This window comes from Hyla sarda, chromosome 8 (assembly GCF_029499605.1).
Source record: "Hyla sarda isolate aHylSar1 chromosome 8, aHylSar1.hap1, whole genome shotgun sequence".
NCBI classification, from domain to species: domain Eukaryota; kingdom Metazoa; phylum Chordata; class Amphibia; order Anura; family Hylidae; genus Hyla; species Hyla sarda.
The window spans coordinates 62,309,633-62,333,868 of record NC_079196.1 but is presented as its reverse complement, the minus strand read 5'-3'; the positions used below and the strand labels follow the sequence as shown (position 1 = coordinate 62,333,868).

General features: G+C 40.4%; 1 protein-coding gene across 1 annotated transcript in view; it reads right to left on the bottom strand.

Annotated features, from left to right (window-relative positions):
• OSBPL6 (oxysterol binding protein like 6) overlaps window positions 1–24,236 on the bottom strand; it is a 282,887-nt gene that overhangs the window by 133,968 nt on the left and 124,683 nt on the right. Inside the window, 2 exon segments of the mRNA XM_056536461.1 lie at window positions 2,879–3,001; window positions 21,725–21,963. Of these exon segments, the coding sequence (XP_056392436.1) occupies window positions 2,879–3,001; window positions 21,725–21,826 (225 nt within the window). The 5' untranslated portion in view covers window positions 21,827–21,963.

Sequence of the window (24,236 nt, the reverse complement as noted above, 5' to 3'; positions counted from 1 at the left end):
TTACACCGATCCCTTTCCCAAAGGGATAAAAATCAATTTACGTCCTTGAAGTGAGGAAGAAAAGCAATGTAATTTATGGAAAGACCATGCCAATGCATAAAGCCTGATACTGTTACTGTAAAGTGATTGAGAGGGTATTTCCTGCATTAACAAAACAAAGCAGAAAAAGCAACAAGCTGTAAGGACCCGGCACCATTGGAACAGCAGTTGCATGGAATAGGGAAGGTGAGTATGCATTCATTTTTATAGCACTCAGAACTAATTAAAAAATTGCTATGCCTGGAATAACCCTTAATAAAAGCAACCAATGTATACACAGTCCACACAACAGTGCACAATGTAGGAAAGGACTGTTCTAAATTACATTTCCCCCAAAGTGTACATATCTTAATCTGGACAGGTGTGCTTTGTTTCAGGCTTGCTATATGTTTTGCTCTAGAGCAGTGCTTTGGCTTTTCCCATTTGTAATGCACCACGTACATGTATCAAATAAAAGGAAGAAGCAAAAAGATGGAGATAAAAGATATAGAAAAATTGACAGATGGTAGATCACAAATAAAAATAAGAGATAAATGGAAATGAAACTAATAATGACTAAAGTAATCCTACCTTGATTATTGTAATAATAAAAAATACCTGCAACATATAACTTAAACAATAATGTGCATTTATTGAGTAAAAATTATATTAAAACACCTGGGCAGGGCCCTTGCCCAGGTATTAGAAAAAAATGTGCTTATTAAAAATAAATTAAATAAAAAATTATAGATTGCCAACCTTCTTATAAAAATAATTATGTAAATGTTCATAAAATATTTTGTATCAGATAGCAGCCAACGACCAAAGATTGAGGCTAGCTAGCTAAAGATTGAGGTTAGCCTCAATCTTTAAGTATTGCCACAACCATCTTTTGCTTATATCAGCCACTAAGTCAGCCGATACCGCCTTGCCAGCGCTGCAGTACCCAGACCCGTGGCCCACTATTGAATAGCGCGCTATTCACACCACGAGGACGCCGGCTTACAGCTGATTGCTGATCCTTAGGCCGACGGGCGAATAGTGCCCAGCAAAACTTCATTCACCCACCGCTTCATATTGTATGCCGGCTCTCTGCATTACAGAGGACATCTATTCATTTGGGACCAACGTACCTTCACAAACGCCTTCCCGGAGGAACCCCTACACCCATGCCAGGTTGGTGGTTGCCCTCGTTCTAGTCCGTGCGGGCGCTGATTCATTACAGTCTCCAGGAGTCTGCCGCTCCGGAGAAGGTCAGCTGCCGTACAATACGGTTTACACTAAACGGCTCTCTTTGAAGTAAAGTGGAAGTTATAACTGTATCGCTCATCTCATCTGCTACATTTAACAGACACTTAGGGGGAGATTTATCAAAACCTGTGCAAAGGAAAAGTTGCCCAGTTGCCCATAGCAACCAATCAGCTTGCTTCTTTCATTTTTAACAAGGCCTCTGCAAAATGATAGAAGCGATCTGATTGGTTGCTATGGGCAACTGGACAACTTTTCCTTTGCACAGGTTTTGATAAATCTCCCCCTTTGTATTTACTTTGTTGCCAATACAGTACATTGGCTTCATGTGATGAACAATTCTAACCACTATGGCTGCTAAACTAAAAGTTTTTATTGGTACCATTTTTTGTTTTGATGGGACTTTTTATAAAAAATTTTAGGGTATAAAAAGTGACCAAAAATACACACTTCTAGACTTTGGTACTTTTTTACGTAAACACCATTGACCGTACGGTTTAATTAACCTTATATTTTTATAGTTTGGACATTTACGCACATGGTGATACAAAATATGTTTATTTTTGTTTACATTTTTTTTATGGGAAAAGGAGGGAGATTCAAACTTTTATTAGGGAAGGCGTTTAATCACATTTATAAATTTTTTTTTTTTTTTTTACACTATTTTTTTAGTCCCCATAGGAGACTATTACATGCAAGCATTAGACTGCATACACTGTTCAATGCTATGCCATAGCATAGCATTGATCAGTGTTATTGGCACTCCATTACTCCAGTCTGCCATGGCTGATTGGAGACTTGGAGAACCGATCGGACGGCGAAGAGGCAGTTAAGGGCTGATCTTCTCAGCTGATTGGGACATTGCGATTTTCCCACAATGATCCTGATTAGCTCCGCTGAGCTACCGGCAGTATATTTTCAGCATTTTAGATGCTGCGATCAACTTTGATCATGGCGTCTAAAGGGTTAAAGAGGTACTCCACTGGAAAAAAATGTTTTTAAATCAACTGGTGCCAGAAAGTTAAACAGATTTGTAAATTACTTCTATAAAAAAAAATCCCAATCCTTCCAGTACTTATCAGCTGCTGTATAATTCAGAGGAAGTTCTTTTCTTTTTGAATTTCCTTTCTGTCTGACCACAGTGCTCTCTGCTGACACCTCTGTACATGTCAGGAACTGTCCAGAGCAGGAGCAAATCCCCATAGCAAACCTCTTTTGCTCTGGACAGTTCCTTACGTGGACAGAGGTGTCAGCAGAGAGCACTGTGGTTAGACAGAAAGGAAATTCAAAAAGAAAAGAACTTCCTGTGTATTATACAGCAGCTAATAAGTACAGTAAGGATTGGGATTTTTTAATAGAAGTAATTTGCAAATCCGTTTATCTTTCTGGTACCAGTTGATTTCAAAGAAAACATTTTCCAATGCTGGGCATCAAGCCAGGTCGCTGGTGGCGGGATATAATGCAAGCTCAGCTCCTGAGCTCGCTTCATAGACCTGCCGCACCATATATATATATATATATATATATATATATATGGTCTCTGCAAATTATGGCATTAGTAATACTGCAATGATTCATACAATAGGTTCATACAATAGGTATTGGCACTTACTTTATGCCAGCCTTTCAGTGGCCATTTTCTTTTCTTTAACATGAATCCTTCATGTTTTTCAGGCTTCTGGATACTTGACTGTCCTATCTTCAGTCCCTCAATGATTTCCCAGCTGTCTCCTTCCTGTTACAAAAAGAACCATGAATGTTATTGCCCAGATGTATTCTTTACTTAGTGCTCTAGTACACATCGCATAGAATATATTAGACAGACAATCTTAATTGCATTATCTTGGGGCGAGTAAAGATTTAGGATTAAAAAACATAACATCCAATTTATCTCCTAGAATAGATGTTAAAGCATTATTCCAGGATATTTTTTTATTTGACTATGCTACAGGGGATATAAAGTTAGTGAAGTTTATAATTTAGTGTCTGTACTTGTGTGTGACGGTTTTCTCATAATTCTTCTGTGATTATCGCCCCAATATTTATTTTTAACAGCATACAAAATTACTCATGTCTGGTGATCAGAGGGAGCCTGTCCTGCTTCAATTTTCAACAGTTGTAGCCCTCCTGGTTAGAAAACACTGTTTAATGGGTGGGGTGGCTGATGTGTGGGAGGAAGGAAAGTGATCTCAAACTTTCAAGCACAAAACTTTGGGATGTGTAGTTTAGAGAACAAAATCCAACAGGAAATACCCAGTTCTATCAGGTAAGTACTAAAATCACTAGGATGACTACTGACGCCTAGAACAGAAGGCTATGTTCAGAATGCCATTGTGGTTTTTTTTTGTGTTAGTTTTTTTGCACCGTAAGGATCCAGAACAGGTTGGAGCACAACTTCTCCTGTGGGGTCTCTAACTTGAATATGATCTGTAGGGAATCTAGTATTTTACAGGAAATCTGTGAAAAAAATAGGACATGCGCTATTTTTTTCTCTCTGCTGAACTCCCGTCCTTTTGACAGAATTACTAACGGAGCTTCATTTACCAGAGCACAACGGCCGTGTGAACGAGCCCTGAAACATAGCAGCCCTTTCAACATTTTTCCTAACACTTGTTCAGGAGCAGCTAAAGGGCCTATAATCTAGTCTTTAAGAACCAGGTGCATCCATCCAAGGATTCATCCAAGGTACTGGTCAGGTTAATCTGACATGAACAAACACTTATTGTATATCATTTTGCCAGGCCATACATGTTCCTTAAGGGACTGCTGCTGTATATAATTTTTTGTGGACTTCAAAAATAAAACAAACTCAAGCTCAGCAATGTAGTCTAAAATCCCAGGAATTTATTCTAAAAACAACATATACAACAAGATTGTGGAACAGAAAATTACTCTTTTCCCCAACCCAGAAAAACACTGTGAAACAAAAATCTTGCTAAAAAAAAATTGCAACTTTTAATCTTTTGTGCAAATAAATTATTTGGGCTTTGCGAACTACTACAGAAAATGTATTTAAAAAATTTCTATCGTCCCAAAATTATTGATTGATTTAACTCGCAAAAAGGGGCAGATCTGGTTAAAGGGGTACTCCGGTGCTTAGACACCTTATCCCCTATCCAAAGGATAGGGGATAAGATGCCTGACTGCGGGAGTCCCGCCGCTGGGGACCCCCGTGATCTTGCACGCGGCGAGACATGCTCCGGGGACTTATTGCAAACGGGGTGCCACGTGCAAGATCACGGGGGTCCCCAGCAGCGGGACTCCCGCGGTCAGGCATCTTATCCCCTATCCTTTGGGTAGGGGATAAGATGTCTAAGCACCGGAGTACCCCTTTAACTGGTCTACGGAGGCAGCTTTTGAACATCTCAAGGAATGCTTCATCTTTGCTCCGATATAAGTTCAAACAGATTAGACCAAACCTTTTATGGTGGAAGTTGATGCTTCTGAAGTTGGTGCTGGAGCAGTTTGGTAGCAGGGAACTGCTTCTTTGACTAAGTTACATCCTTTCCCGCCACTGAACTAAACTATGATGTAGGTAATCGAGAACTTTTGGCAATCAAGTGGGCTTTTGAGGAGGAGACATTTTCTTGAGGGGCAGTTCATCAGGTTACAGTAATCACTGACCACAAAAATGTAACCTTCCTAGAATCTGCCAAACATATCAATCCTTGTCAAGCCCGTTGGGCCTTGTTTTTTACTCGGTTTAATTTTGTTATAACTTACCGTCCGGGTACGAAGAATGTCAAGGCTGATGCCTTATGTCCGAGTTTCAGTGCTTCTCAGCCTAATGATTCTAATCCAGAGACTATTCTCCCAGAAGGTGTGGTTATTTCTGCAGTGTCCTCAGATTTAACTTCTGAGATATTGAACAATCAAGGCTTGGTTCCTCCAGAAACTCCTAGAGGCAAGATCTTTGAACCTAGTCAGTTTCGCCTCCGAATTGTTGAAGAGTGTCATTGTTCCCCATTAGCAGATCATCCAGGAATTTGGGGTACAAATAAATTGCTTCAAAAGGAAGTTCTGGTGGCCAACACTCAACAGGTATGTGGAGGGTTTTGTTGCTTCTTGTGAAATTTGTGCTAGAGCAAAACTCCTCGGACACGTCCCGCAGGAGAGTTGTGTCCATTGTCCATTCCCAAAAAGCCCTGGACTCATATTTCTATGGATTTTATGACTGATCTACCTCCGTCTGAGGGAATTTCCGTTCTATGGGTGGTGGTGGGCAGGTTCAGAAAACAGTGTCATCTCGTGCCTCAGAAAAATCTCCCTTCGGCGTAAGATCTTGCTGATTTATTTTAAAGACACGTTAGGTACCATGGGGTTCCGGAAAATATTGTGTCTGATCGAGGGGTACAATTTGTTTCAAAATTTTGGCAAGCTTTTTGTAAACAGTTGGATGTTGAATTGTCTATTTTATCCGCTTTTCATTCTCAATCTAACGGTAAAACAGAAAGAATCAATCAAAATTTTAAACAGTACCTTAGATGTTACGTAGCAGATAGACAGGATGAATGGGTATCTTTTCTGTCTCTTGCTGAGTTTGCCTTGAATAATCAAGAGAATTCTTCTACTGGAATGTCACCATTCTTTTGTGTATATGGATTTCATTCACTGTTTTCTTCCTGTACCAATACTGTTAATGATAATCCTGAAGTCAAGACTACCATGAGTAAGCTGTGCAAAGTTTGGGCCCAGGTTCAGAAGAACCTGAGAAATGCCCAAGAAATACAAAGTAAATTTGCCAACAAGAGATGTACTTGTGGCATTAAATTTAAAGTAGGTGATAAAGTGTGGTTATCGACAAAAAATTTACGTTCCATCTAAAAAGTTGGCTTCTCGGTTCATTGGGCCTTATGAGATAATTTAGGTTATGTCAATTTGTTCTTTATTAAAATTGTATGTTCCTACACAGTCTCCAGTCTCGATTCCTCCTTCTCAAGTTGAAACTGATGGAGAACTGGAGTATGAGGTCTCCAAAATATTGGACAGTCATCGGGGGCAAAATTCTGATAAAATTAAAATTTCTGGTTCACTGGAAAGGGTATGGTTGGGAGGAGAGGTCGTGGGTTCCAGCCTTTTCCATTCATGCTTCCACTTTGGTAAAAAGATTTCACAACTCTCACCCGGACAAACCCAGACCCAAATTGAAGGGTCCAGTGGCCATTCCTAAAAGGGGGGGGGAGTACTGTCAGAACCCATGGGGTTAAACGGTTCAGACAGTTCTCTTTGTTTTGGTTTAGGCTACGCCCAGCTGCATGGACTGGTCAGCTGACCTTGTTGAGAGCACCTGGTATGGGCCTATTTAAGCTGGCAGTCTGCTCTCATACCTTGCCTAGCTAGTGTTTGCATTGTATCTTGAATTTCTGGCATATTTTACCTATTGGCTCTGCTCTCTGGACTGTGACTTATTGTGTGCGTTTGTTTAGTTATTTCTGTTAGTGTGTTTGATTCCATACAGTGTCCCAACCTCCATCTGTATTCTAGTTTATTTTGTTGACGCTTGATTCCCTGCACATATTCAGGCAGGGACTGTCACCGTGATTGTGGACCCATCGCCTAGGGCGGGTATACAAGTAGGCAAGACAAGTGGAAGCAGGTGATTTTAGGGCTTCACTCTTCCCTGTCCATACGTGACACAAAATTGGTTAAATTGGAATAAGTAGACCAAACGTTAACCCCTTTCTGACATTTCACGTACACGTAGGTCAAATTGTCAGGCAAGACATATGAAGTGACCTCAGGAGTTTAGCTACATACATGGCAGGTGGCAGCTGTTTTATGCAGCAAACATCAGCCCAAAATGCCCGAGATCAGAGACAACTCTAGCCATTTAATGGGGTTGTCCAGGGAGGATAAAAAGGTATTACATGTTCTTCTCCCTTATACTCCACTTTTTCCCCTGGGTACATCTTGGAAGTATGCAGACCGGAGATGAGAGGGGGTGGGTGCCAAGTTGTAATCACTGTGTGCAGGTGAAACCACACCCACACGCACTGTCCAATGGCTGCACAATTTTGCCTTCAGCCACATAGATGCTGCAGTCAAAAGCAACTACAACATCTTTGCTGTGTGACAGGGTCCCCCATCATTAAATCTGTGCCCCTGTAACATAATCACAGACTACAGGGTGGTTGACTTTGAAGCAAAGGACCAAGTAAAGGCTTTTAGAGTTGCAATGTTAGTACTCCTTGTACAATAAAACAAATATTAAAAATGAAATTCCCTCCACCTTTGCATATTCATTATACTATAAAACAAGCTAAATATCTAAACATAAATTTGTATTTCTGCATTAATTAATGTCAAACTCATTACCACAAAAAAACATATACACAATACCAGAAATGCTGTCTTTGGTCAACTAGCTTCAAAAATGGATAAACGTTACAAAAAAAACTCCCATCTACACCAAAATGATACCAATAAAAACTACAGATTTCCCCCCCCCCCCCAAAAAAAAAAAAAATAATAATAAACCAGTGGTAACGGAAAATAATAGTTTATTATGAAGTTTCAAAAAAATGTTGATGTTATAAAACATAACAAAAACTATACTAATTTGGTATCTCTGTATTTGTACTAATCTGCAGTATAAAGAGAACATGCCATTTATATCACACATTCAACTTTGTAATAAAAACACACACGCTTTAGAACCCCCCTGACGTGTCAGAAATAATGGACAGAGACAATCTTAAGAAATGTCGAAATGTCAAAATGTCTAGAATGTCGATTTAGAAAGAACAGAATGTCCATGACTAAATATATGCACCATCATCCCCTTTCAAGGTTGCAGACAAATGTTACTGATGTACACAACATGAGGTGAAGATGCAACGGTACATGGGTCTGGAATAAAGCCTATATAAATAACTCAGGTTAAATCATTACTGATAGGTCTTGTAATAGAAATCACTGGCATTACTAAGGCGGCCTGCTAGGAAATTAGGAAAACTCATTATGCAAGATTATGCAACATCAGTAGAGATCAGTGAATTTTAGAAAAATTTGATTCGGGCGATTCCCTGAAATTTTCCGAAAAAATTCAGTTCAGTCCAAATTTATTTGCTGCTAATCTGTATTAAAAATGGCTATTTCTGGCCTACAGACAGCATCAATAGAGGTGTAAAACAACGTGCCTAGCTGTAACACGCATAGGGTGTGTGCTGGGTTAGTGAAATAATACTGTTATTCAGTATGACATACAGATTATAGGATTTGCTATTAGAATCACTGTTGCAGAGCGGCACAATGACAGAGCCTGGAGGTGACATCAGTATAACGAGACCATATAGTGTCTGAATGACACAGCATGGAGGTGTTGGCAGCATGAGGAGACCATATAGTGGCTGAATGACACAGCGTGGAGGTGGTGGAAGCATAAGGAGACCATATAGTGGCTGAATGACCCAGCCTGGAGGTGGCAACAGACCATAGGGCCTCACAATTGAAAAGATTAAAGATATTTTTGAACATTTAAATTGAAGATTTCAAATAGATGAACCTACAAAGTTTTATTTAATGTACCAGCAGCACGAGGAGACCACATGGCGGTACAGTGACACAGCCTAGAGGAGGCAGCAGCATGAGGAGACCATATAGTGGCTGAATGACACAGCTTGGAGGTGGCGGCAGCATGAGATTTCAAATAGATGAAAAAAGGAGAACTTGGCATCAGATGTGCGGCATCAGGTGGATGTCAGGATCAGAATAATAGCTGGGACAGGTAGGCAGAAGAAAACTGACTCTTTTGTAAAAGTGTTGGTGTGCACAAGTAAGTATTGAAGATATGCATTATATAAAACTTAGATTTTATCCTAAGAATATCATTAAAAGTTATCTACCCCAAAAAATGTTTTTATCAAACAAAGGAAAGGTGTGCAAAAAACACCATGTGTCACCTACACCATCAAGTATTGATGTGATGCAAAGAAGTCTAAAAAGGTGGAAGGAAACAACATATGGTCCATTTTAACAGGTGAGGGTAAAAACTTCCCTGAAAGGCCCTACTCTCGCATTATTAATTCCCTTCTTGGCAAGTGTTACTCGCCCTAAAGAGGGAAACCGCACACAGGAAACTCTCCCTATTTCCACCAAAAAATCCTGGGAAATGGCAGTGTTTGTAGGTAGAAATAGGGAGAGGTTCTTGTGTGGGGCCGCCCTTTTTAGGGCGGGTAACACTTGCCAAGAAGGGAATTAATAATGCGAGAGTAGGGCCTTACAGGGGAAGCTTTTACCCCCACCGGTTACAATGGACCATACGTTGTTCCCTTCCACCTTTTAGAGGTCTTTGCATCACATCAATACTTGGTGGTGTAGGTGGCACATGGTGTTTTTGCACACCTTTCCTTTTTCTTGATTTCAAAAAATTTTAGGGTACATATGTTTTACATTAAAAATATTTAAGTTTTAGTTAACGCATATCCTCAATACTTACTTGTGGTCTGATGCAGAGGAATGTCTGTAACTGGGGAGCAGCACCTTAAAAATGTTTTGCACTATCCATATTTGTGAAGTGTTGGTGTGGCACCATGGTCAATCTACTCTGATGCATCAGGCATTGGTGGGTAGAAATCCTGGCTGATCCATGCCTGATTCATCTTCACAAAGGTCAGTCTCTCCACATTTTTCGTGGACAGACGAGTTCTTCTTCGGTGTACTATGCCCCCCCCCCCCCCCCACTGAACACCTGCTCTGATGGCACACTACTGGCTGGACAGGGCAAACTCTGCTAATTGTGGCCACAAATCAAGTTTGGCTGCCCAGAAGTCCCGCGGATCTTCAAGGTGTGTTGGCATGGTCATGTCAAGGTAAGCCACCACCTGCTGGTTCAGGTCTTGCTCCAGGTCTACCTGCTGCTGATGAGATGCTTCACTATGCGGGTTTAGAAAGCTACCCATCCACCACTGTAGACACAGGCTGCTGCTGATTGAGCTGGTCCTGCCACCCCACCCCTCCCCAGCAGCCATGGCAGTGGAAGGTGAGCGCAGATGGACCCAAAGTCAGACCTGTGAGAGGATGGACGATGGCGCCGATAGGCATCAGCCAACTGACTATGTAGGATGTTTCAGTAGTAGGTCAGTTTGTCCTCCCTCTCAGTGGGTGTAAAAAAGGCTCCCATTTTGTGCCCGTAGCAGGGGTCCAATAAGGTGGAGAGCCAGAAGTCATCCAGCTGCCGAATGGTGACAATTCGACCCTCACTACGCAAGCAAGTGAGCATGCATCGTGCCATTTGTGCAAGTGACTCGGAGGGACTCCCTGCCTCCATCTACACTGCATACCTCCACGGTGTGTCTGGGTCCTCTGTCTCTCCTTCTTCATAACCCTCTAGCACCTTTGGCTGATTCTGCTCCTCCTCTCCTGTCAGATGACTAGAAAAACCGCACATCTCGCAAAATCTAAACTGTGCTCCACTGTGCCCCTCCCCCTCCTCCTCCAGTTCAAGCCCCCACAGGGCTCATGTGGCCATGAGATGTAGGCGCCACTTCCCCAGTGCCCTAACCATCTTCCATTTCCAACACATATTGTAGTAAATGAAGCAGTGGAATGACGTTGTTCATCCCGTAATCCTGGTGACTGACTTATAAGGTGGCTTCCTTAAAGTGCCTGAGCAAACAGCAGGTATCACTTATGAGCTGCCACTGGTTTACATTGGAGTTACACAGGGGAGTCCCCCTATCCACTTGGATTATCAAGAAATCAGTGATGGCTTTTCTCTGTTCGTATAATCAGTCAGACATATGGAGGGTGGAATTCCAACATGTGGAAACGTCGCATATCAGACTATGTTGAGGAATACCGTTCTGAAGCTGCAGCTCAAGGAGGGTGTGCTTTGTGGTGTACAAGTGGCTGAAGTGCATGCAAAGTTTCCTTCCCATTATTAGGATGTCTTGCAGATGGGGGGGGGGGGGGGGGGGGGGGCACTTCAGGAAACGCTTGACAACCAGATTGCACACATGTGCCATGCAGGGCGCATGCCTCAGGCTTTCTTGTCTTTCAGATGTTCTTCCTGTTGCCAGTCACCATGGTTCTTAATGCCAGTTTTCGTGGAGATTTCTTGATGAATCATTTTTAGCAGTTCCTCCCCTGTGTAACTCCATTCACCAAGCAAACCATGTGAAGAACAGCGTGACACCGCTGTGCCCTGCAAAGATGGTATGCTGGAGGGGCACTGAGACTTGTCCGTGCAGTGGAGGTTGAGGACACGGTGGAGGATGAGGAGGCAGAGTCGCACACTGTCATAGGACCAACGGCCTGAGAGCGTGGAGGTGGAAGTGGTGTGAACTGTCCAAGTTGCTGTTGTGGCTGTGCAGGAAACACATTCACCCAGTGGGCCATAAAGGACACCAGTTAATAAATCCAAGGGTTCACATACTTTTTCCACCTGCACTGTGAATGTTTACATGGTGTGTTCAATAAAAACATGATACCATTTAATTCTTTATATGTTATTAGTTTAAGCAGACAGTGATTGTCTATTTTTGTGAATTAGATGAAGATCAGATTTTATGACAAATTTGTGCAGAAATCTATATAATTCCAAAAGGATTCACATACTTTTTCTCGCAACTGTAAGTAACCAAAATAGAATTGATACAGTTGATTTATTCTCACTTTACTACTGTATATATCTTATTTGTTATTATTCATCACATAATGAAGTGAAGTGAACTACCGGTATATGCACGGAACAGTTATCCTAGCTACCTGATAGAGAGTATTTTTTCCATATACTTTGTGCGGTTTCTTGCCGGATTCGTGCACGCATTAGGCAGCTAAGGAGTCAGTACCCAGATGGACATTATACACACTACAGCGATTGTTATGTGAAACTTGCTCATGGTGTAATACGCTAGAATTTATCTGTGAACTGTATAAGGCTATACCCTCCATAAGACTTTTGAATTTGTTGCAGTTCTAAGTTTCCCGATCTGCAGTAACGTATAGCAACTGTGTATCAACATGCACTTAAGCACTTTTGGTGACGGACGAGTTTATATTTTCTAAAGTTATGCAAATAAATATTTTGTTAAGATTATGACATTCGTCAGGGCAATATCATTTTTGAGTGAGCCAACACATGAAAAATATTTAGTGTGTTACATTCACACATCAGTGCAATTATATATATATATATATATATACATACACACACATACATACACTGACATACACATACACACACACACACACACAGTAGTCCCCCAACACACGATCATTTCAACATTGTATGTTGAAGGCAGCATCAACATACGATGCTTCTGTGTGTTGGGGCCATCGCAAAAACGGCTATCCGGCAGCGCTGACTGCTTCAGCTGTTGCCGGATAGACGTTTAATGTGCCCATGTGCCCCACTGATTTATACTTACATGTCCCAGCCGCCCCTCTGCTGCCGTTGCCCTGCGGAGTCGCTCTCTGTCAATGTCATCACGTTGCCGCTCACGTTGCCTTGTCGTCCAATAGGTGTGATGATGGCGACGGAAAGCAGCAGCGACATAATGGTACGGCAGCAGAAGAGTGGCGAACAGATGGGCTGGAGCGGTAGGGACAAGTGAGTATAATCCATGGTATGAATCCCTCAACATACGATGATTTCAACAAACGATGGTCCATTTGGAACCAATTAACATTGTATGTTGAGGGACTACAGTGTGTATATATAATATATATATATACACACACATTTAGTTTATATATATATATATATATATATATATATATATATATATATATATATATATATACACATACATACATACATAGACAGATCCACAAATAACAACAGTCCAACTTAAAAACATTACATGGACATCATGGCTTACTAGACATGTACAGCTTGTGTGTTTAGGGTCCAGTGAATCATACTGAGGTCACAACTATTAAAAGATGTTTGAGTCATTTGTCCTTTTTATTACAATTTGAGGATATATATAAAGCCACCACAGTAGATAATCTGGTGAGTCATAATGTGTTTATTACACCTCAGACATTTATATTCCTCCCATGGCTAAGTAAATTATCTACAAATATAATTTATGGCTGTCCATTATAAAAAGACATTTTCTTATTTTTTTGTTGTTGTTGTTGTTGTTGTTAATACAACACAAAAAACACACACATCCTACAAGCTACTATAATAATAACCAACAGCTGGGTAGTATAACATTATCTAATACAATTTTCAGGCTTTAGTATGATGCTTTACTGTGGATTATGTGGTGATGGTTTGTTTGACATATAATCATTACATTTCCCAGGCTTAAAGAATACGGTGCATCGTTCAATATTGTAGAAGGTACTTTAGATGTTTTATTAATCAATGGAATATAACCCTACAGACACTGCTTTTCTTGTATACCATTTTATTTAACTTTGTGCTGCCAATTATAGAATTTTTATCTTTCATACTTAAACTATCATACATTAAAAACAGGCTTATTCCCATCTGGTAGTGGTTTTATGGCATATAACTTTTACCTCTGTTGATCCTGTGGACAAAGGGGGAGATTTATCAAAACCTGTGCAGAGGAAGAGTGGTGCAGTTGCCGACCAATCAGATCACTTCTTTAAAATCAGAGCGCCTGGGAGATAAAGGTCTTTTTATCACATCTTCCCTGCACACCTCATAGGTCATACATCTATATGAGGAGGAGACGGAATGAAGATAAATGATATTCGGTAATTGTATATAGTATATCTATATCCTGAGTTATATAGATCTACTATATACATCACTCTATATCCGGAGTGATGGACACCACCATGCTGGTCATAATTTTACCATAGAAGCCAGGTGTATAACTTGCAAAGGACATTGGGGGGAATTTATCATTACTTTTACCCTGTTTTTGTGGTGTAAATTTGTCACTCAGTCTCAGATGCTGTTTAACTCCTTCAGGACGAAGGGCGTACCTGTACACCCCTTGCCCTGTCCCGGTGTTTTAAACGCAGTCACGCCGTGACCCCACATCACACTGGGCCAGTCCCAGCTGCTAATGATAGCCAGGACCCTGGGCTAATAGCGTGGGGGACCGATCGTTGTGCCGCGTGCTATTAACCCTTTGAAAATGAAAGTAAATGCTTCCCGGCAGCTCAGTCGGGCTGATCGGGACATCGTGATAAAATTGCGATAAAACCTCTTCCCTAATAAAAGTTTGAATCCCCCCCCTTTTCCCATAAAAAAACAAAACCGTGTAAATAAAAATAAACATATGTGGTATCGCCGCGTGCGGAAATGTCCGAACTATAAAAATATATCGTCAATTAAACCACACGGACAATGGCGTACGCGCAAAAACATTCCAAAGTCCATAATAGCGTATTTTTTGTCACTTTTTATATCATGAAAAAATGAATAAAAAGTTATAGGGGTTAGAAGATGAGAATTTTTAACATAGAACTTTCCTGCATGTAGTTATGATTTTTTTTTCCTAAGTACGACAATATCCAACCTATATAAGTAGGGTATAATTTTAACCGTATGGACCTACAGAATACAGATAAGGTGTTCTTTTTACCAAAAAAAAAGCACTGCGTAGAATCGGAAGCCCCAAAATTTACAAAATGACATTGGCTTCCGATCGCCGTTTGATTGCTCCAAGCCTGAGCTACAGGCTTGAGCAATCGAGCCCCTATCTCACAGATCCATGCAAAGCTATGGCTTTGCAAGGATCAGCATAAGAGATCAGTGTGTGCAGTGTTAGGCAGGGATAGGTACCTTTTCTTCTACTGGCCAGAAATGTCTGACGACTACTACGTCGCTTTTATAAGTTTTTCTCTGATTGACTGGCCTTTTTTTTTTACCATTATTTTTATCTGTCTGCAATAATGGCATTTTTATACCACACATGCTCGCTTGTCGTACGTGCCCAGATACATCACGCGGTCCTGCTTATTTTTTATTTTAGGTTAAACAGGTTATTTTCTATTTAACATTTGAATCTTCTCTCGCTCTTGTCTAACTTGTTTGGCAACAACTCTACTACAAAATAAATTGCAGAAATTTGAACGCGACATGCACGATTATCTGGATGAGGTGTTCATGACATGGAAAGGTGATGAACAATCTTTGTTAAAATTTGTTGAAAATTTGAATAAATGCCATAAAACTATAAAAATTTACTTTAAATTATAATTGTGACAGCATCCATTTTTTGGATGTAGAAGTCAGAAGTACGTCTGAGGGGTTTCACACAGCAATGTATGTTAAGCCGACTGATGTCAATAACACTTTGCATAAAAAAAGTTTTCATGCACCGACCACATTCAAAGGACTACCTCATAGTCAATTTATTAGAGCCCGTTGTATTACTGGTTCTGATCAGGAGTATAAAGCTAGCCAAGAGAAATTAATACAGAAATTTGTTCAAAAGGGTTATGATGCCAAACAAGTTAGAAAAGAGGGAGAGAAGATTCAAATGTTAAATAGAAAATAATTACTAAAGAAACCTGTTGAACCTAAAATAAAAAATAAGCAGGACCGAGTGATGTATCTGGGCACGTACGACAAGCGAGCATGTGTGGTAAAAAAAATGCCATCTTGAAGAACTGGCATACATCGCAGACAGATAAAAATTATGGTAAAATATTTAAAGAACTCCCTATGTTTGCTTATAAAAAAGGCCAGTCAATCGGAGAAAAACTTATAAAAAGAGACGTAGCAACGAGGAAAAGTAGTCGCCAGACATTTCTGGCCAGTAGAAGAAAAGGTACCTATCCCTGCCTAAATTGTGGCCACTGTAGTGGCATAATCAAGGGAGAAAAATCCATCTAAGGGTTTTTGTATTTCACATAAAGGTTTCTATACTTGTACTTCAAGGAATGTAATATACATGCTCAAATGTCCCTGTGGGCTCACATATGTTGGTCAAAAGCCAGGATGATTAAAACCAGATTAACTGAACACAAATCTGTTGTTAGAAAATGTTTGAGTTCTGAAAAAAGGGAGGAGACAGTGTGTTTTGGAGAGAGTACGGTCGCTAGACATTTTCGTGAATATGACCATTCTATCACAACATTTAAATGGCTAATACTTTAAGAAATTCCCATACAGGCAAACGAGAATCTCAACAAAAGACGCCCTATTACAAAGAGAATGTTTTTGGATTACTGAATTGGATAGTGCTTTTCCATATGGTTTGAATGAGATATTTAGTTTTAAAGTATTTTTATAACATGATAGCACCTTAGTTAATGTGAATTTGTCTCTAAAATACTGTAGAGTGTTTTGCATGCGTTTTTTCTGATTGTCAACTCACTAATGTGAACGGGTGTATATCGCAGATTCCTATATAATCCTTCCCCTCTTCACACCTGGTATGGCATGACTAAGGGGGCAGGCCCCCGAAACGCCGTCGCGTACAAGGTGTCGAGCAGAGAGAAGATCCTAGCTCCTATTTGTCCATTTTTCAGCTTTGTTCCACTTTGTAAGAAGATTTTAAATGAAGTAATGAAAATAAAAAGCCTCTGAAAACTTCTGAAACAAGCTTCAAAATCATGAGTTATTACCCTGCTGGATCTCTGAAAATCATGGACATTGCTAAAATAAATAGCTGGGACATACTGCAATAATTCTGTATGAACCCAGCCTTATTTACTTTTGTAGTCATTTGGGAAACTTTCGGTGCAACTATCTAAAAGAAATCCACATAATTTGCCACCGCACCTAGGAAAACATCTATATCTGAAGCGGTCTAAATATTCTGAGGTAAAAGCCCTAGCTGGGCAGAATTCTGAGGTAAAGCCCTAGCTATGCAGACTTTTGAGATAAAGAGATAGCTGGGCAGAATTCTGAGGTAAAGTCCTAGCTGGGCAGATTTCTTTGGTAATGCCCTTGCTGGGCAGGTTTCTGAGGTAAAGCCCTATCTAGGCAGAATTCTGAGGTAAAGTCCTAGCTGGGCAGATTTCTTTGGTAATGCCCTTGCTGGGCAGGTTTCTGAGGTAAAGCCCTATCTAGGCAGAATTCTGAGGTAAAGTCCTAGCTGGGCAGATTTTTTTGGTAATGCCCTTGCTGGGCAGGTTTCTGAGGTAAACCCCTATCTAGGCAGAATTCTGAAGCAAAGCCCAAACTGGGCAGAATTCTGAGGTTAAGCCCAAGCTGGGAAGATTTCTGAGGTAAAGCCCTAACTAGGAAAAATTTTGAAGTAAAGCCTTGCTGGGTAGAACTCTGAGGTAAAGCCCAAGCGTGGCAGAACTTTGCCTGGGAGGAAGCCTCTCCCCAGTCAGGACATCACCTGAAGCAATGATGATTGCATGCACAGTAATTCACTTTCTTCTCAGAGGGTATTAGGAGGTGTTGCCTGGGCTTCTTCCAAAGAGAGGGAAAAGGATAATTTGATTTTAACTATATGTGCAACTTTTACAGTATTTCAACAAACTGAAAGGAATGTGAGCAGACGTTTTCCCCATACATTGCACTAAAAGGCAAGAACGGTCCTAACAAACGGATAATGGAAGCATTTAGATTAATGGCCGCCCACATCAGAAAATGCAGCCTGAGCTGGTGATCACTATAGCATTACCATGGGACAACCTCAGCAAACAATAAAAAGCTGAGTAATAGAAAGCAGTCCACTGCTGCCGGTTTCTGTCTGCCAAACAAAGTCCTGCCAGTAGCTCGCTATAAAATTCCATCATTGGCAAATGATCACGGTAATTGAAAATCTGCATTGGGGAGTATTGCTGCATTCTGCTGCCATTATCCACATGGCAAATAGTTTACTTAAACTGAAAAAGCCATTTGCCAAAATAAAGAGGATGATGGAGAAAGAAAATTAAAGGCTCTAGCATCAGCAGCAATATAATATGTGTACGACATAGGGGTATGCTGATGTCACTGTAATTAAAGGGTTATCCTTCATCACAGGATGCATTAAGTAGTAGGTATCAGCCAAAACTAAGTGATGTGTAGTAATAACATTAAACTTTATGCAAACATCCTTAAAATCTCTATAGTACAAGGTAAATTCATGCACTGAAAAAAGACTGACGCGTTTTGGACGTTGTGGTCTTTTAGTCATTCATAACAGGGCAGGTGATAATCAATTGATTAGTGGGCGTCTGACTGTTGAGACCCCTACCAGTGATGAGAAAGGAGATCCCTTGCCTCCCGAGTAAATGGAGTGGCAAGGAGCACAACCTGAGACTTGGAGATACATTTCCAAAAAGTCAAATAAAGGCCCCTCAAGTAAATGGAATGGTAGTGCCCATGTTCGCACAACACTCCGTTCACTCCCTAATGTGACTTCTGCTCCATTCAGTTTTCAAAAAGTCCCATTACCTATCAATAAAGGCCATCAATGTTGAAATGCTTCAGTTGCAGTATAAATGGAAATAACAATTGCTATATAATATATGTTATATGGATCAGCAACTTCACTAAAAAAAAAAAAGCTGTCCGCCTCGAGCAGAGAGTCCAGTCCATGTACTTGAATTTATTCAAATAAGCCAATTGTCTTTTAGGCTTAGATCCTCAATATCAAATAGATTTCATTCTGTTTGCACTTTATAATGAAAAAATCTATCCTAAAATCTCTATGATATTGGCTACTAGCAGCATTAAAAGGGTTAACAATTGAAAGACGCTGAGTGCTTGAAACTCCTGATTTATTGCTGAGAAAACAGTTCTATATGATTTACCAGATTTGTAGCGTGAATTACAGGATCTCAGCAATTCCGATGATCTGTAACTTAAGATGATGTAAGCAATACTGCACAACACTGGACTGCACTTAATTTATATTGGCCTCTGCTGCGTCTGTAAAGCAGCAAACATGCAGGCGGTGATATCTACTATAAATGCGATAGGTGGATTGTGTTACCCAGACACTTAAATTTATATATTGTATCTAGTAGATTAGATTGAAAGGAGGTTGTGCTGCCTATTCTACAGCCGTTTTGATGCAGTGGATCCACACTGCTCAGAATCGACCCTAATTTTGCACGCAATTTGCCGCAGAAATAAAGCCCTAAAATTTGACTTTTGGGCTTTTAGGAGTGTTTCTGCTGAAAGAATTAACATGTTTCATATTTTGGTGCAATCAAATTCCTTGTTGGAAGTTCTACTATGGAATTTCTGAAGTGTGAACTGAGCAGAAGCCTTTCTTTTTTGATTTCTCTGATGTCACGACTACAGTGCTCTCTGCTGACCTCTGCTGTGCATTTTAGGAACTGTCCAGAGCAGCATATGTTTGCTATAGGGATTTTTTCCTGCTCTGGACAGTTCCAAAAATGGACAGCAGAGGTCAGCAGAGAGCACTGTGGTCATGACATCAGGGAAATCCATAAAGAAAAGCATTTCTTCTGTAGTATATAGCCTCTAAAAAGTACTGGGAGGATTAAGATTTTTTAATAGAAGTAAGGCTGGGTTCACACCACGTTTTGTTAAATACGGCTCCCGTATACGGTTGGGAGGAGGGCGGGGCTTAATCGCGGCACCCGCACTCAGCCGTATTCGGGAACCGTATTTAATGTATGTCTATGAGCCGACCGAAGTGAACCGCAGCCTCCTGTCGGCTTCGTTTTCGGCCGTATGCGGTTTCCCGACCGCAGGCAAAAACGTGGTCGATCGTCTGAATTTTGGGAGCCGTATTTAACAAAACGTGGTGTGAACCCAGCCTAATTTACAAATCTGTTAAACCTTCTGGCAGCAGTTGATTTAAAAAAAATGTGTTTTTTTTTTCCCACAGGAGTACCCCTTTAAAAGTCACCACTTGTGGAAGCTCAGTGCATTTGGATGTATACAGATCTATTGGGCTTAAAAGGAAACTGTATAATTTTTTTGATAATTTCTTCATTTCAGTATATAATGTTTAGCAAAAAAACATTGTTTCTGATTCTTCCAAATGGGAAATTGACAGACGAGACCTCTTCATAGTCATGTCCCTGATGGCTGTACCTTCGACACTACTCTGATGGTAGCCCTGATTGTAGATAGTAGTAACACGAGTATGTTCACACAGCCATGCCCTTTTTGCTTCCTGGTAAGTGGAGATGAAATTAGGCTAAATCTACACTTTATTTTGGCAGCGGTTTGCCACTGAAAAAGGTGCTGAAAGTCCCTATTGACTTATAAGCTTTTACTGTTGGATTCCAACATAAGATTGAAGATGTACAGTCTTATGCCAGAAATCAAATCCTCGTTTCCCATTGGGAAACTTCTGCTGTATGAGCAAAGCAGAGGAAAAACTATTAAAGGGGTACTCTGCTGCTCAGCGTTTGGAACAAACTGTTTCAAACATTGGAGCCGGGAGCTCGTGACATCAAAGCCCTGCCCACTCATGTCACGCCCCACCCCCTCAATGCAAGTCTATGGGAGGGGGCGTGGCATCCATCACGCCCCCTCCCATAGACTTGCAGTGAGAGGGCGGGGCATGACATCATGAGGGGGCGGGGCAATGATGTCACGAGCTCCCGGCGCAAACTCCAGCATTTGGAACAGTTTGTTCCAAATGCTGAGCAGCGGAGTACCCCTTTAAGCAATATGAGTGTGCTACAGGTACTTCTGCCTTAAAATTTAGCAGCACCAACTACCCCTAACAGATTCTTGGTTGCCTGAGTTTCAATTTTTGTACAATTGGACAGTTATTTTAACAAAATCTGAAAATGTAAAAAACTAAAATACTACAGTGCATCATACAATCTATTCTTGAAAGTAGAAGGTATCCACAAATTAGTCAAATTCATGTTTATACAAATGAAACCATGAAGCAAAAGAAAAAAAAAGATGCAATCACAAAAGAACAAACAGATCCGGCACCTCCCTATATACCTGTCAACTTAAATCCTCTTAATATATAACTTGGTGTAGCAGGTGTATGCTCTCCTGTGGGTGGTGCTCTACGCCAATAGTATAGGCAAAATCAATGTCCACAAAAGAAAGAATAGAGGAGCAACTCACCCAATATTGGTGGAGTTAATTCAGACGATCGGCATCGCGGTCAGGCGGAGATGCAGCGGGAGGCAGAAGATGTTACGGGGGGAAGTCAGGCGTCAGGCCACAGCCGTATCGCACCTTTTGGTGCTTCTTCAGGGGGCCTGACGAAGCACCAAAAGGTGCGATACGGCTGTGGCCTGACGCCTGACTTCCCCCGTAACCTCTTCCGCCTCCCGCTGCATCTCCGCCTGACCGCGATGCCGATCGTCTGAATTAACTCCACCAATACCGGGTGAGTTGCTCCGCTATTCTTTCTTTTGTGGACATAGAAAAAAAAAAAAGATCCCTATAGCTTTGCTGAATTCAGAGTAAATTGTATAAATATTTGGTCAAATGAATGTGAACATTAGTTCTTATGTTTAAAACTCGATGTAAAGTCATCTAAGGTCACAAAATTGCTGTTGGAAATTTGCAAAAATTGTGCATTGTGTTTCTTTACAATGCGAAGCAGCATCTGATCTAGGGAATTCACTGTGTAGAGAGAAGCAATAGAAGAGAAGAATTATCAGAATAAATGATTCTTACCTGTCTGCTATCTCTTTGGGAAGAGGAAGAAGAGGAGGCACTTTTGTGCGTTGGCGTTGATATTTTGTGAGCTGGCGATATGCCTTTCTCTTCTGAACTCATCTTCAAAGGTAGATAGATCCAAATAGTACTAAGGTGGCAGCAAAACCATATCAATCCTTTTCAGATATATCATGCAGTATGCCAAATGGGTTCTCCCTCCAGAAGCATCCTGATTTTAATTCATCACATGATAAAAGCTGGAAAAAAATAACAAAAATATACTTAGTATCACACATATAGCCTACCCACATACTGTGACACCACAGGCAATCATTCCTCCTATACATTCTTTAGTTCATATTTTCTATCATCCAAACAATGTGAATTTAGTAATAATAACCATTGTGTCTATGTTATCTTATTGAGGGTGAACTTATATAAAAGTTTTACCAGAACTTTACAACTTTACCACATTTTTCAGTTTACTTTAACCCTTTAGGGATTTTCACCTTAAGGACTCAGCGTTTTTCCGTTTTTGCATTTTCATTTTTTCCTCATCACCTTCTAAAAATCATAACGCTTTCAATTTTGCACATAAAATTCCATATGATGGCTTATTTTTTGTGCCACCAATTCTACTTTGCAGTGACATTAGTCATTTTACCCAAAAATCCACGGCGAAACGGAAAAAAAATTCAACGTGCGACAAAATTGAAGAAAAAAAATTTCATTTTGTAACTTTTGGGGGCTTCCGTTTCTACGCAGTGCATTTTTCGGTAAAAATAACACCTTATCTTTATTCTGTAAATCCATATGGTTAAAATGATGCCCTACTTATATAGGTTGGATATTGTCGTACTTTGGAAAAAAATCATAACTACATGCAGGAAAATTTTTATGTTAAAAAGTCTCATCTTCTGACCCCTATAACTTTTTTATTTTTCCGCATATGGGCCGGTATGAGGGCTCATTTTTTGCTCCGTGTTCTGAAGTTTTTATCGGTACCATTTTTGTATTGATCTGACTTTTTGATCACTTTTTATTCATTTTTTCATGATATAAAAAGTGACCAAAAATACGCTATTTTGGACTTTGGAATTTTTTTTGCGCGTACGCCATTGACCGTGCGATTTAATTAATGATATATTTTTATAGTTCGGACATTTCCGCACGTGGCTATACCACATATGTTTATTTTTATTTACACTGTTTTTTTTTTTATGGGAAAATGGGGGGGGGGGGGGGATTCAAACTTTTATTAGGGAAGGGGTTAAATTACCTGTTAACTTTTTTTTTGCAGTGCTATAGCTCCCATAGGGACCTATAACACTGTACACACTGATCTCTTATGCTCATCCCTGCAAAGCCATAGCTCAAGCTTGGCCCAATCAAACCCCAATCGGACGTCACGGAGGCAGGTAAGGAGACCTCCGCCTGTGTCCCAGCTGATCGGAACATCGCGATTTTATCGCGATGTCCCGATCAGCCCGACTGAGCTGCCGAGAAGCTTTTACTTTGACCACCGCGTCTGAAGGCTTAATAGCGCGTGGCACAACGATCGATGCCGCACGCTGTTAGCCCAGGGTCCCGGCTATGAATAGCAGCCGGGACCGACCCGATGTGATGCGGGGTCACGGTACAGGTACGCCCTTAATATATATATATATATATATATATATATATACACACATATATATATATATATATATGTATATATATATATATATATATACATATGCACATATGTTTTCCAGTGGAGTACACCTTTAAGAGAGGTAAGACACATATACAATTAGGGCTAAAAACCATGAGTCACATAATAGATACAGTAAATTAAAATGCAAGAAAAAAGTACTGTCATAGACAACAAACACACTATTCTGACATTTGTGCCATTTTAAAAACACACTTTCTATATCAATTCAGTTTTCAAGATCTCTGCTTTTAGACACTAAATGGAAAACGTATTCATTTATCAATCAATCAATTTCATTCATTCACTTCCAGGGAAGCAAGGATGGACACACGTGCACAGTTTAGCATCAGATCACTCTTATTATAATATGCTCTGCGACCATCACATGTGTAGAACAGATTTCTATCCCCTGGAAGTGAACAACATAGGTTCCCATTTAGCATCATGTTGGGATTATCTTGGAACCACCATGGAGAGGATTCTGAGGGCCCAATGCAATTAGGTACAGAACATATGCATGTCCACTTAAAATGGCGTTGCAGCTTTGTTATGATGCACACACAGGTTATATGAATAAATAGTGAATTGTTCCACAATGAATTGTCTGCTGTAGGATATTCATGGCTCTGTTATTGTAGGGCCCATTATTCTATGGTACTGTATAAGATCAGTCTGTACCTGTTCCCATTCATTGACTACAGAAGTTTATTACTATAGCAGTCTTGCAGTTATGATGCTCTAGGGACAAGGACACCTAAATATTTAAAAGAAGATGGGTGCCAGGTAAAGGGAAACATTCCCAGAAGTCTGTGAGCCCGCAATGCATCCAGAGAA